The following is a 13,735-nucleotide window of genomic DNA, read 5'->3' as shown; positions in this document are numbered from 1 at the left end:
CAGGATCCGTTTCTCCTGGATCTGCTGGTGCCAGTGTGAATCATGCCCTGTGGCTGAGGCTCAGCTCCAGCTCTGCTCCCTGTTGGAGCCTGTGGGTACAGCCAGCCTCTCTCCATCCCCTCGGGGCACACTCCAGACCTGCCTTTCTCTGTTTTTTTTTTTTTTTTTTGCAGACAAGCCACGAATGAACAACATCCTGACTTCAGCCACCGAGCCCTACGACCTGTCCTTCTCCCGCTCCTTCCAGAACCTCTCCCACCTCCCGCCCTCCTACGAGTCTGCTGTCAAGACCAACCCCAGTAAATACTCATCTCTCAAGAGACTCAGTAAGTGTCAGCTCCTTTGCTTGCCCCGGTTCTGTTTGTAAGGAATAACCCCTTCCCTCAGCTGGGCACTCCTGGGTTGGCATCTCCAGTGGGGATTCCTTTGGCTGGCACTCCCCAGCAGGGATGGGTGTGGAGGTAATTTCACTTCTGGGAGGGTACCTGTGGTTTTTGCTGTGTGCCAGCCCAGCCTCCTGCCCAGCACCTGGCAGATCCAACCCCACTGCCCCACTCTGTTCCTGAGCATCCAGGGAGTTTCAGCCCTGGCAGTGCCCAGCCCTCCCTGCTCCCACTGGCACTGAGCACACCCAGCACCTCCAGAATCTCTGAATCACTTTCCTGCAGCTGCTCTACTCCAGAGCCAAGGGAAAAGAGGCTCCAACTCCCCAGCCTCCCTTGCAAAGTGCCAGCAAGATAATGTTCTTATTCTGCATGAAGGAAACACAAAAAAGTGTGATGTCTAAAAGCTGGAGTTCGAAAATTACTTATTTGGCATTCATTTTTTAAATTTAAAATTGTTTCTTCCCAATGGACTTCCTGTCACAGTTAGAAAAAATAAAATATAAAAGTAACTGAAGAGATAATTAACAAATACTTCTATTTGAGCAAAAAACAAAGCATTAGATATTTTTTAATTTATATAACAAATTTATATATAAATAAAAATTTGAAATATAGATTTATATATATTTAATATAGATTGAAATGTATATTTAATATATATAAATATATATTTATTCATATTTATATATATAAATTTGAAATATATATATATATAAAATATATATATTTCAATTTTTTATATATAAATATATATAAACCTATATATATTTGAAATATATATAAATCTATATTTCAAATTTATATATAAAAACTTGAAATATAGATTTATATATATTTAATATAGATTGAAATATAGATATATATATATAAATTTGAAATATAGATTTTAAAAAATATATCTATATATAGATATATTTTAAATCTGTATTTCAAATATTTCAAACACTTGTTTGTCTGGCTTGCCAGGCATGGAAAAATTACTTTTTTTCTCCAATTAGCAGAGACAGATGGTGAAAGACCAGGATTTTTTATCTCCCTTGCCCTTCCTTCAGGGCAAAGAGAACAGAACCCCATTTGGGGGGTCCCTGGGGGGTTTTGGGGGTCTCTGAGGGTCTGGCACCCCCTGTGCCCTGGGAATGAGCAGCCAGGGGAGGGTGTGAGGATGGGGCTGAGCAAGAGCAGCCAGATTAATTCCATCCTGCCCAGGGCTCCAGGGAATTGCTCTTCTTAGCAAAGTGAGAAAGGTCAGGGAGGGAGGCAGCTCCTGTTTTCAGGCATATTAAACCACTTGGTGCTGGCTGGAGAATCATCACGAGTGACTGGGCAGCTTGGAAATGTTAAAGCCAATTAAAACAAGGAGAGACAAGCCCAGAGAGGAAACCTGCTGGAGCTGCAGAGGAAGAAAGCTGGGGAAAATTACCTTTAAAAAACGAGAGGGATTATTGTGATGGCCTCACATGCACACACACGTGCATCTCTTCTCACCATGCTATATAAGAAGGAAGAAAAACTGAATTTGGCTGCTCTGCTCCACGTTCCCTTCCCAGAGCACCACAAATGAATTTCTGTAAACCTCATTTCTGTAATTCCAGTGCCAGAGAAGCTCTGCTCTGCCTGTCTGCAGAGGCATCTGGAATTGAGGTGGAATGTGTAAGAGCATTTATTTGGGGATCTCCCTCCAAATGAGAAAAAAAACCCACAAAAAATCTGCCAAAAAACTGTTTGAGGGCAAAACAGCTTAGCCTGAGGCCAAGGCAGTTGAAGCACTCAAACATTCTGAAGTGTGGTGAGACCAAGACCAGCTCTGAGTAATGTTCTAGAAACTGCCAAAGCAAGAAAGAAAGGGCAGAAAAATCCCAACAAAACCAATTAAAAAAGCCCAGGAAGTTTGCAGAAAGCATAACTTCTAGTAATTCCAGTTCCAAATGTCTGAAAAACACAAGGAAAGATCCAGAAGTACGATTAAAAAAAAGAAAAAAATCCTGACAAGCAATTCACGAGTGATTCCTTTTTCTCTGCTCACAATTTCTGCTTTTTTGGAATCCTCTTAAGACATTCTTTTTTTATTTGTTTTTATTTTTTTTTAATAATTTTTAAGTACATCCTTGATGGAGAAGCACACTGGACTGGAGTTTTATTTTGGATAAAATTGTCAATGTCCCTTCTCCAATGAGCATCAATGACAGGACAAGGGCAGGGTGATCAGTGCCAGCTGTGCCAGGGTGTGATGTGTCCCTGCTGGTGGCATGAGGATGGCATCAATCAGCCTGGAATGGGTTTCAGCTGGATCATCTTTAGGATTCCTTCCCCCAAACCATTTTATGGTTCCAAGATTTCATTTCCTAGAGAAACTTTGATTTTGGCCAGCTGTGCACCCAGCCCTCCACATTTCCCACCCCTGGAGCTCTGCTCTCCCATGCCTACAGCTGGGTTTGCTCTTCTGCTGTTCCTGGGTGCAGAATTCTGAGGTTCCAGGGCTGTGCTGAGCTCTCCCTTGTGTGGGACTGCACATAACATGGGAAATGAATTTTTAGAAATTCATTTGTAGAAATGGAGCTAGAAGCAAGTTTCAAAGGTTGGCATCAATCAGCCTGGAACATGTCCCCACCCATGGCAGGGGTTTCAACTGGATCATCTTTAGGATTCCTTCCCCCAAACCATTTTATGGTTCCAAGATTTCGTTTCCCAGAGAAACTTTGGTTTTTACCAGCTGTGCCACCGACCCTCCACATTTCCCAGCCCTGGAAAGCCCCTGGAGTTCTGCTCTCCCAGGGTTTGTTTCTTGCTGTCCCTGGGTGCAGAATTCTGAGGTTCCAGTGCTCTCCCTTGGCACGAGGCATGTGTGTGGTGCTGCACATAACATGGGAAATTAATTTGTAAAAATTCATTTGTAGAAATGGAGCTAGAAGCAAGTTTCAAAGGGTGGCCTTGCAAATAAGATTGGGTACTTCAAAGAAATAGAACTGTGAAAGATGCATTGAAGTAGGACCCACGAGGGGCAATTTTAGGTGATTGGCTTTAAGGCATTTACATTAAAATTACAGTATAGTATGGTGGGCCAAGAAAGGCTTATAATGTATTGTAATTAAGAAATATTTAACTTCTAATTGTGATAGGGTGAATTATAAAATTTGTATTGTCTCACCCTTCACATGAGACTAAAAATAAAATAAAAGTTTTTAAAATTTCTCTCAGTTACCCCATCTCTAAGTCAAAAAAGAACCTAATCCAACAGCATTTCTGCCAGGCTCTGTTCCCCATCCCTGGCTCAGGCTGACGCCCCTCTCAGAGCCAGCAGCCTGGAAAATGCCTGTCTGCTGCTGCCTGGAGCAGCTTGTTGGGTGTGACACACGGCTGTTCCTCCTCCTCTGACTCCTCTGAGATGGAGATGAGCAGCTTTTCCACACCTGGAAATGTTCCTCCTCCTCCTCAGCATCACCGGAGGCCTGAGGGAGCTTGGAAACATCTTTGAAATTAAATCAGCTCCTTGAAAGGTTCAGCTATGGCAGCTGTACAAGGGTCACTGGGTGGGAGAGGGAAGGAAAAGGGATTTTTTAATGCTCCTAATGGATAAAACATTTTAAAGTGTAGCCCATGCTGCATTTTCAGTCCAAGGAACACCTTCAAAGCCCTTCCAGCTGATTGTGCCACCTCTCCAGCAGCCTCAGAGCTGTAAACCTCACATAAGCTGGTTTAGCTCCTGCTGGCAATTACCAGAGCCAGGTGTGAGCATCCAAGCACATCTCCATTTGGGATGTTCTGTGCTTTAATTACATCTATTTAGAGTCACATGGGCAAATCCTGTGGAACTCCTCTCATCCAGAGCAGAGGCCAAGTGCCAGGGTGCTAATTGCCTCATTCCCACTCTGCAGCAGCCTCAGCATTGCCTCTGCACACCCAGCCTGGCATTTCCAACCAGCCCCAAAACACAGAATAAAAATGCTTCCAGCTCCTGGGGCCATATGGAATTCCCCCACCTCCTCAGGCTTCCTAGAAGGTGATTTTAAAGACAGGAGAGCTCGAGGCCAGGAGAGCTGCTGCCTGACATTTGCAGTGAGACATCCTTCTGAGGGCTGTTGGGTGGTGAAAAATAAAGATCCATTGCTGCAGTGTGAGCTCTGGAGAGCAGATCCCACAGACAGGAAGGCAGCACAGGGGATCTGGGGGTGACCTCACGCCTTGGGGCTGTGTGGGCTGGGAGGAAGGGCTTGGCAGCAGCACTGGTGGCACAGATGTTCTCAGCTCCTACTCCTGGGTGTGAGGGAACCAAGCCCACCTCCTCAGGGATCTGGGCTCTGCACAGGGGCCTGGCAGCAGGGAAGGGAAGGGAAGGTGTGGGACAGGGGATGAGGAAATAAGTGAGGGATATGGTCCAGCACAGGGTGGTGCAGGGTTTGGCTGGACTGGTGTTTTGTGAGCAGAGCTCTGGAGTGGTGCAGGCTTTGGCTGAGCTGGTGTTTTGTGAGCAGAGCTCTGGAATGTTGTCAGCACCCACCACATGAGCTCTGCCTCATGGGACCAGCAGCCAATTAACTCCCAGGCAATGTGGTAAATAAAACCCACAGACTGATGGTTGTAGGATCCCAGTGATCTATCACGATACAGCTGCAGTAGCCAACATCCTATCTGAGCCCACAGCATTCTTCTCAAAGCCAAAAAAAGGAAAGTGGGAGAGTGGGGGGTGTGTGCTGCATTTCAGAGCAGCAGAGAGATTGTTTAAGATACAGCAGCAGCAAACAGAGCAAGAAATATTCCATGGAATAAATTCTCTCATATCAATCAAGGTCGATTATAAAAATGGGAAACGAAACTTTAGGCAGGTGATTCAGTGTCTCAGAGACCAGCAAACCTGGTTTGTGACCACATTTACAAATATTTAAACAAGGTAATTAAAATGTGATGAAGTCACTCATGGGCTCCAGGGAATAGCCTCATCTAAGGCCAGAGGTGACATGGGCATGTTCTCAAATGGGGATCTTTGTTTTGATGTCTGCTTGTGTCACCTGCCCTGTTCTTTCCCAGGGTGAGATGCGAAGAATGTGACAATTTGAGAAGGTGACATTTGGGAATTTCTCCATAACTCATGTGAATTGTGTAGTACCATGGCCTGGCTTCCACATGGAGGAGTGTGGGGTGCACTGCCCAGGGAATTGCACTCTCCCCACACATTTCACACTCCTCTGTGTGCCACAAGCCCTCAGTGACACCACCCGCACAGGGCTGTCCGTGCCTGTGGCAGATGTTCCCTCAGGAGTCACCAGGAGCAGCTGCAGGGCCTGGGCCAGCACTCTGCCATTTTTAACCTCTCATTTCCCTCCCCACAGCTGACAAAGAGGCTGACGAGTACTACATGAGGAGGAGACACCTGCCCGACCTGGCGGCCCGGGGCACGCTGCCCATCAACGTCATCAAAATGTCCCAGCAGGGCAACCAGCGGGACAGGCCGCGCCGCCCCATCAGGGCCATGTCCCAGGACAGGGTGCTGTCCCCGGAGAGGATCATGCCCGAGGAGTTCAGCATGTCCTACGAGCGGATCCTGTCGGACGAGCAGCTGCTGTCGGCAGAGCGCCTGCACTCCCAGGACCCGCTGCTGTCCCCGGAGCGCTCGGCCTACCCCGAGCAGTCCATGTCCAGGGCGCTGTCACACACGGATGTCTTTGTGTCAACACCGGTCTTGGATCGCTACAGGATGTCAAAACTGCACTCCCATCCCAGTGCCTCAAATAACTTGTACAACACCTTGGGTATGAACCCGACCTCGGCCAAGCGCCAAGCGTTCGCCTCGCGCCGGCACAACACGGTGGAGCAGCTGCATTACATCCCCGGGCACCACCACCACTACCGCACCGCCAGCAAAACCGAGGTGACTGTTTGACACGACCCAGTGCATTGTAGATACTCCTTAAAGACTGGGGTGGCCACAGCACCCCGTTCTGCAGTGGCCTTATAGGCCAAGATAACCTCTACTAACTCAGTGTCTGCAAAGACTTCTCTGGCAGTCCCACCCACGTTGTTTTTAAAGCCACCCTTCCATCAGTGACACAGGAAGAACTGAAGCGGCAGTCAGACACTAGTGAGGGATGACAGAGGGAATTTCCTGGTGTGCATCAGTTTCTGTCAAAGAAAGCCATAGTAATCGATGGCTCCTTCCAAGGGCTCACCTGCATTACCCCATAGTTTCCATGAATTCAGGACTTTTCAGTTGCTCCAAGGAGAAGCAGCCTGAGACAGGGAGGAGGAAATGCAGCCCCCCCCCCCCCAATCCTGGCAGGAAGGGGCCTCGTTCTTGGTCCTCATGTTTGGCCTTTATGTAGCAAGTAGGGAAGTCCTGGCTGCTGGGGCCAGCCCCAGGCTGCTCCACACCCATCAGCAACCACACATCTGTTCTCTGTCACCCTTGGAGCAAATTCAAGGGCAGACTTTCCTTCGGGACTGGCAGATCTAGGGACAAGAATAGCCTGGCTGAGAAATAAAGTTTTAGTTTATACTAAATATACTCATAAGATAAAAAAACATACTAGTGCCTACAAATCGCCTGCTCTCTCAGTGTAGGAAGTAGTGGGGTTGACGTGTTCAATAAGCACAAATATGCTGAAACGCTTGTTAGACCCTTTTCTCCACTCATTCTAGTATCTTGGTGTCTCCAACATGTAAATAGGAAGGAGGAAGAGGGTTTCTCTTCCTCCAGCTTCTCGCCACTGCTGAACCTGAAGCAGCAGAACCCGTTCAGCTCCACACTGCTGACCTGTGCTGGGGCAGGTCCCGACCCCACCGAGGCTGCCGCGCCTCTCACCGAGCCTGGATTCTCCCCGCAAGTTCCTTTTCCCTATAGCATTTTCCATGGCCCAGTTCCCCTGTTTCTGAGCATTTTCTCCTCCCATTCACAGCCTAGAATCCATATGTAGCAAATCTTTTTCCAGCCCTTAGCAGAGGCACAAGGCTGAGGGTGTCTGTTTACCGAAAAGCAGGTCGGTAATTTTCCGTGGTTCTCTCTCCCTGCAATGGCCTCCCAAGAAAACCTTCCAAATTCCAATTCCACTGAGTCCCAATCCTAACCATGAAGACAGTTACATTTCATGCATATAAATTATATATCCAGCATAACTATAATTAATGGGCATGTTGTATATCTGATATAATGCTAATTAGATACTGTATATTTGTAAAATCTTTAAAACATAGACTCGTGGGTCCAGAATTTGAGAGGGTTTTACCTTTGGCTTTCCAGACAGATTGGGCTTTGCTTTATTTTTTTGTTAGATTTGGGTTTGATTTTTCTTTTCATTTTCTTTCCCCCCCTTTGATTTGTGTTCCTACCAAACTCTGTAGAACCGACTCCCACCAGAACACACTTCTGCAGCCAGGAAAGGGTCTCAGAGGGTTTGAAGGCCAGCCAGAGCTGGTGCTGGAGCTGTGGGTGCTGGACACTGTCCCCAGCGTGCCCTCGAGGCCCCAGCACATGCACACACACCCCATGGGTCAGGGCAGGCACGCTCCTTCCTCGGGTGAGGTGATGTCTGACTTCACGCTGTGAGCACATCCCTTGCACTTCTCTTCATGTCCCACGTCCCCACACCGACTCTTTTCCTAAACAACTCTTCATTAGGCATCCTAAACCTTGCTCTGCCCTCCTCCCTCCCCTCAAATACCTCCCACCTCCTGGCCTTAATGACATTCCCAGCCCAACTGTGCCAAGTCCTGTAGCAAACAATGATTTAGGGCGTGAGTCTCCTGTGGAGGCTCTGGTGAAGCACCAGCACTGTCTGGTGCAGGGCAGGCAGGAGGAGCATGTCCTTACCCCAGTGGGACACACAGGCGGACCTCAGTGGGGTGTCCAGGTGGCCTTTCTCCTTCCCAGGCTGTCCTGGAGCTGGTCCTATTTCCAGAGCTTTATCCTGCCCCATCTGATGGAGACTGTGCTGAGAAGGACTCCATCAGTCAGAGGTTACTGGGGCTTTATTTGACGGAAACTGAGCTGGGAGGGAATAAATTAAATAAATAAATAATAGTGTCCAGGGTCAGATCCTGCAGCCTTGGGCAAAATCACTCTGGGTAACGACTAGAACTGTCTGTGGATCAGGGTGGCAGTCCATGGCATGGGAGGGATGGGAGAGAACAGGTTCACAGCTCACCTCCTGCCCCCTCCTTTGATGGACACTACTCTCCCCTGACTACCTCCAAGCTCCTCGGCTCAACCCCTGGATTTCTCCTCCCAGAAGACAATCCCTGTGAAAACTTGCCCTGCTGACCTTCCCGCAGGCCAGAGGGTGGGACTCGTGTGAAGAGAAGAGAAGCTCTCACGGCTGATGGGGAGGCAGCCCCTGATGAGGTTCTGGGGCTCTTCCACTTTCCCTTGGCCCAGGCAAAGCCAGGGAGATCTGAACACTGTGGGAGAGCAGAGTGCACTGTAGAGTCTCCAGGAGCTGTGGTGGCAGAGCTGGAGCAGAGGTGACGTGGGAGGCTATGGGTAGGTGAACACTCCTCTCTCTCCATGTCCATAGCTATCTGTCTCAAGCTCTAGTCCTCATCTAAATGTTCCATTTGTGAGCTAAGAAGTTGCTGGACCAGATGCAAATTTGGAAATTTTTCATTCAAGCAGCCCGTGCTGATGCTGAGCTGGGCCATTTGACCTCTGTGTCTTCTCCTGTTGTGGCGAACAAATATCACAGCCACTCTGCTTTTTTGTGTCTTACCTGGGCAAGAATCCTCCAGAGAAATCTCAGCCTCATTTCCTTGTCTTTTTTCCACCCCCTCAACTGCTTCAAGCAGATGTGTCCCACAGGGAGCCTTTTTAGGCCAAATCTCTTCAGGGACTCTGCCACCACCACAGAAAATTTTCAGCAAATTTCCTTGTGCCCTGGATACCACCATGTGTTCCCACAGCTCACTCTGTGTGCTGTGTGCTGGTGGATGGGGCAGTGGCATTTCAGCACACACAGGTGTCCTTAGGTCATTTTTCTCCCTTATTCCTCCCTCTGAGAATTTGTCACTGAAAGAACACTTGGTCTGGGACCGAGTGTCATCACCCACGGCCTGGTCCCCAGCACTTCATTCCCATGTGATGATAATGGGAATTTCCAGTCCAATGGAGGGCTCAGACCACAAGGTCTGTGAAGTGCTCTGAGACCCTCTCACAACAGAAACTGTAGAGCAGCAAAGTGTTTTTGTTACTCTTGTTTGTCATTGTCCTGACGCGTGGTGTGTGATGTGCCACATCCTCTCTGCCCAGGAGGAGAGTGCTGGGCTGGGAATGCCCAGGTTCCCACTGCTCTCCTCTGGGCAGGGTCCTGGCAGGCTGCAGCTCCAAGGGATGCTGCTCCCTGCCCTGGGACCCTCCTGCTTCCTTCTCCTCGTGTCTGAGTCACCACAACACCCTGCACTCAGGAGAAAAGCAGGAAGCAGCCACATTCCTCTGTACAGTGAGATATAACCTGCCTTGATTAATCTCATATACTCTGAAGAATTGATCTGTATTTTCTCCACCCACAGGTGCAAGCAAACACCTGGGGAGTGTCCAGTTCCCAGAGTGCATGTGCAGGGACTGGGGAAGGGGGATGTAGAAAATTTATAGTATTTCCTACAAGCTGATAATTATTTGCATTCCCTGAGCAGCAACATGTCCTGGATGGCTGCACTGGGTTTTATACAATTCTCTGTGTGTGTGTATATAAATACAAATACATATATATATATATATATACATACATACTGTAAAATGCAATCAACACGTTCTGACTGACCCTGTACCAACTGAAGCTTCCAAACTGTGTTGAATCATACTTTGAAATGTGGAAAACTATTTTTAATGAACCACACACAGCACCACACGGAACAGAAACTTTGTCATAAAAAGCCTTCTAATGCCACTGAATCGTGTTTTAAGGAAAAAAAAAAAAAGAAATATTTTTCAACGTTTTAATGTTCCTTTTATAAATGATGATCTGTTACTTGGGGATGGGGGTGGGTGGGAAGAAACAGAGACAGTTGTCCGGGAGTAAGCCCTCCTTCCCTGGCCTGGATTTAATTTCTGTCTGCTGAACCTGGCTGGCTGCAAAGCTGCTCCCAGGAACCTGAGCTTCCCACATGCACATTTCTGTTCTGTCAGAAGCATTCCCACCAGGAATCTGCAGGAGCTTGGCATCAGGTTTATGTAGCTCCTGGTAGCTGGGAAGACATCCTCATCTTCTTCCACCACCACAAACAAAATCTCCATGGAACAGGATAACTTTAATTGTGTTTGAGATGTGTGTTCTATTTGTGATCAATTTGCCATGTTCAGCTCACGGAGAAATAGCTTGTCTTAGTTTAGTTTCAGATTTACTGCTTAACCTGGAAGGAGGGGCTCTGCTGAAACACCTTTGGCACAAACAGATTTGGTATTCAGTGTGTTTCAGCTGAGTGAAAGAAGGGAAAGGTGTGAGAAAGGGGCTTAAATATTTTGTAGTGAGTGTTGTTAGCAATAAGCCCATGTTGGGGCTGCTCCTTGGGGAACAGCCACTCCTGTGCTGTGTGTCCACAGGCAGGTGGGAGCAGGGATCATTCCCAGCTCTCCATGGTGAGAGGTGCCCTCCTGAGCCCAAATCCCAGCTGGGACAAGCCAAATGTGCTTCACCCAAGGCCAGGGGAGAGCTGGACGGAGCTGTCTGAGTGTGTCGGTGTTAATCTGAGAGAGATCTCTGCTCCCACACCCTGGCTCTCCACCATGGCCACACCATGTCCGGGAGGCCTCCATGCCAGGAGGTCTCCATCCTGAGAGGTCGCCATGCCAGGAGATCTCTCTCCATCCCAGGAGATCTCCATCCTTGCAGGTCTCCATCCTAGAAGGTCTCTCTCCATCCTGGGAGGTCTTTCTCCATCCCAGGAATCTCCATGCCAGGAGGTCTCTCTCCAGGCCAAATCTCCATCCCTGAAGGTCTCCATCCCAGGAGATCTCTCTCCATTGCCAGGAGGTCTCCATCCAAAGAGGTCTCCCTCCCTGGAGGTCTCTCTGTCCCTGGAGGTCTCTCCCATCCTGGGAGGTCTCTCCCTATCCCTGAAAGTGTCTCCCCATCCCTGGAGGTCTCCATCCCACTCTGGGAGGTTTCTCCCCACCCCAGGAGGTTTCTCCCCATTCCAGGAGATCTTTCCCATCCCCAGAGGTCTCTCCCCATCCTGGGGGGTCTCTCCCATCCCTGGAGGTCTCTCCCCACCCCGGGAGGTCTCTCCCCATCCTGGAAAGTCTTTCCCCATCCCTGGAAATCTCTCCCCATCCCAGGATGTCTCTCCTCATCCCAGGAGGTCTCTCCCATCCTGGGAGGTCTCCATCCCACCCCAGAAGGTCTCTTTCTTTCCCTGGAAGTCTCTCCCCATTCCAGGAGGTCTCTCCCATCCCTGGAGCTCTCCATCCCACTTCTGAAGGTCTCTCCTACACCAGGAGGTCTCTCCCATCCCTGGAGGTCTCCATCCCACCCCTGGATCTCTCCATCCCACCCTGTTGCCAGGAGGAGCCTCTCCCTTCACCCTCTGCTCCGCCGCCCGCAAACCCCTGAGACATTTTTGTAGCAAGAATTTCTTGGCTCTGAGAACGACACTTCTTACTGTAACATTTTTAGTTCGGGGGACAATATTTCCTAAGAGGGGTTAAGTGGATATTTTTGTGCTTTAGCCCAGTTTATGGATTCCATGTTTATTATACAGTAGTACTGAAGAGGAAGTACATTTGTATCTGTAACTTTGCACAGACTCTTGGTTAACCATTAAACAAGCTTCAAGATGAGCAGTATTTGACTGTTTTTCTCTGTATTATTCTTGTTGTTATACTTACCTGTAAAAGCACATTCTGTATGTACTGTAAACAAAAATATTATCAGTTTAGTAAAATTTAGAGTCTTAAGGATTTTTCCACTTTTGTCAGTAACAACTATTTATGGATTAAAAAATAAAGGCAATTTCAACATATAAATTGTTTCTTTTTGATATCTATTGGGGGGAAATAAAAGCCATTTTCTTGGCAGCCTTCCCAATCTTTGTAACCAGCGTTTGAAAGGTAGATACCTGTGATTCTGTGTGTAGTTAAATAGCATCTATTAAAATGAATGCTGCAAGGTCTGGAAGACTCATTATTTTTATGTATTTATTTACTGAATTTCATCATCTTGCCAGGAAAAAGCAGGGGGAGCAGAGAGACATTGCCATTTGCTGTGAGACAATTTTGTCTCACAAGCCTGGAAGATTTTATTTTAAACTTGCCGTTCCTTAAGTTTGCCTCCATAAACCATGACATTTTCTCCATCTAGAAAGCCCTGAATGGCAAAGTTGGAACCTGTGGAATGTCCCACGGTGGTGAAGCTCCCACAGGGGCTTTGCTTTGCCCTTGGCAGTGGAGCACACACAGGATTTTCCCCATTACCCTTGCAGGATGTGAAAGCTCCAAGGATCTCAGGGTGGGTCTGGCTGAGCAAGCCCCCATTGCCACCCCAGAGGGGTCAAACTGAATTTTTATTTCTACCAGCTCTGAACCTGGGCTTCCTCACTACTCTGTCCAGCTGGGAAATGTGGTGAGGGTTTTATCCTTGAAGGAAAAAACATTTACCTTTGTGAAGGAAATGTATAATTTCATATTTCACATTGCTGGTGTGCCAGGGATCATTCCCATTGCTGCCTTGTGTGGGGCAGAGGTTGTCACCTCTCTACCACTCAATCACCAAGCCCCAAGCTCTTTTTTCAGTTTTTGACACATTGGGATTGCCCAGCCTGGAAAAGATAAAAGTTTCAGGATGAGCTGGCTGGGGCTGCCTGAGTGGAGCCAACAGGGAAAGTGGTGAGAGACTCTTTACAAGGGATGGAGTGACAGGGCACAGGAAATGGTTTCACACAGAGAGACTGGGTTTAGATGGATTTTGGGAAGGAATTCCTCCCTGTGAGGATGGGCAGGCCCTGGCACAGGGTGCCCAGAGCAGCTGACGCTGCCCCTGGATCCCTGACAGTGCCCAAGGCCAGGTTGGACAGGGCTGGGAGCACCTGGGACAGTGGGAGGTGGAAAACAGGGGGTGGAAAAGGATGATCTTTAAGATCTCTTCCAACCCAAAGAATTCTGGACATTGGGGCTGGGAGCACCCTGGGATGGCAGAAGATGTCAGGGCTGGCACTGGATAATCCTTCATGTCACCTCCAACCCAGTCCAGTCTGTGATTCAATAACTCTGTATCTTTCCGTTACTTTGCTGCTCAGCTTTAGTAGACCAAATTTAAGTAGATCAAACTTTAGTAGGTCAAACTTTAGTAGATCAAACCAGCTTTGAGGAGCAGCACCCCACCCTCATCTTCCAGGGTGGGTCCAGAGGGAAGGCAAGGTCCTTTTGTAGCCCTTTG

General features: G+C 48.1%; 1 protein-coding gene across 3 annotated transcripts in view; it reads left to right on the top strand.

The window, feature by feature from the left end:
* SHISA6 (shisa family member 6) overlaps positions 1-12,473 on the top strand; it is a 149,543-nt gene extending 137,070 nt beyond the window's left edge. For 2 of the 3 annotated variants that reach the window (XM_064728783.1, XM_064728782.1), the window contains 2 exons: positions 174-326; positions 5,711-12,473. In XM_064728783.1, coding sequence (XP_064584853.1) covers positions 174-326; positions 5,711-6,261 — 704 coding nt within the window. In that variant the 3' untranslated portion in view covers positions 6,262-12,473. The remainder of the gene's footprint in view (positions 1-173; positions 327-5,710) is intronic. The other variant, XR_010442335.1, reaches the window with a different exon arrangement.
* Positions 12,474-13,735: the final 1,262 nt, after the last annotated feature.

The sequence above is a fragment of the Zonotrichia leucophrys genome, chromosome 18 (genome assembly GCF_028769735.1).
Source record: "Zonotrichia leucophrys gambelii isolate GWCS_2022_RI chromosome 18, RI_Zleu_2.0, whole genome shotgun sequence".
Classification (NCBI taxonomy): Eukaryota; Metazoa; Chordata; class Aves; order Passeriformes; family Passerellidae; genus Zonotrichia; species Zonotrichia leucophrys.
The sequence above is the reverse complement of the archived record's forward strand: the minus strand, read 5'-3'. Positions and strand labels throughout refer to the sequence as shown.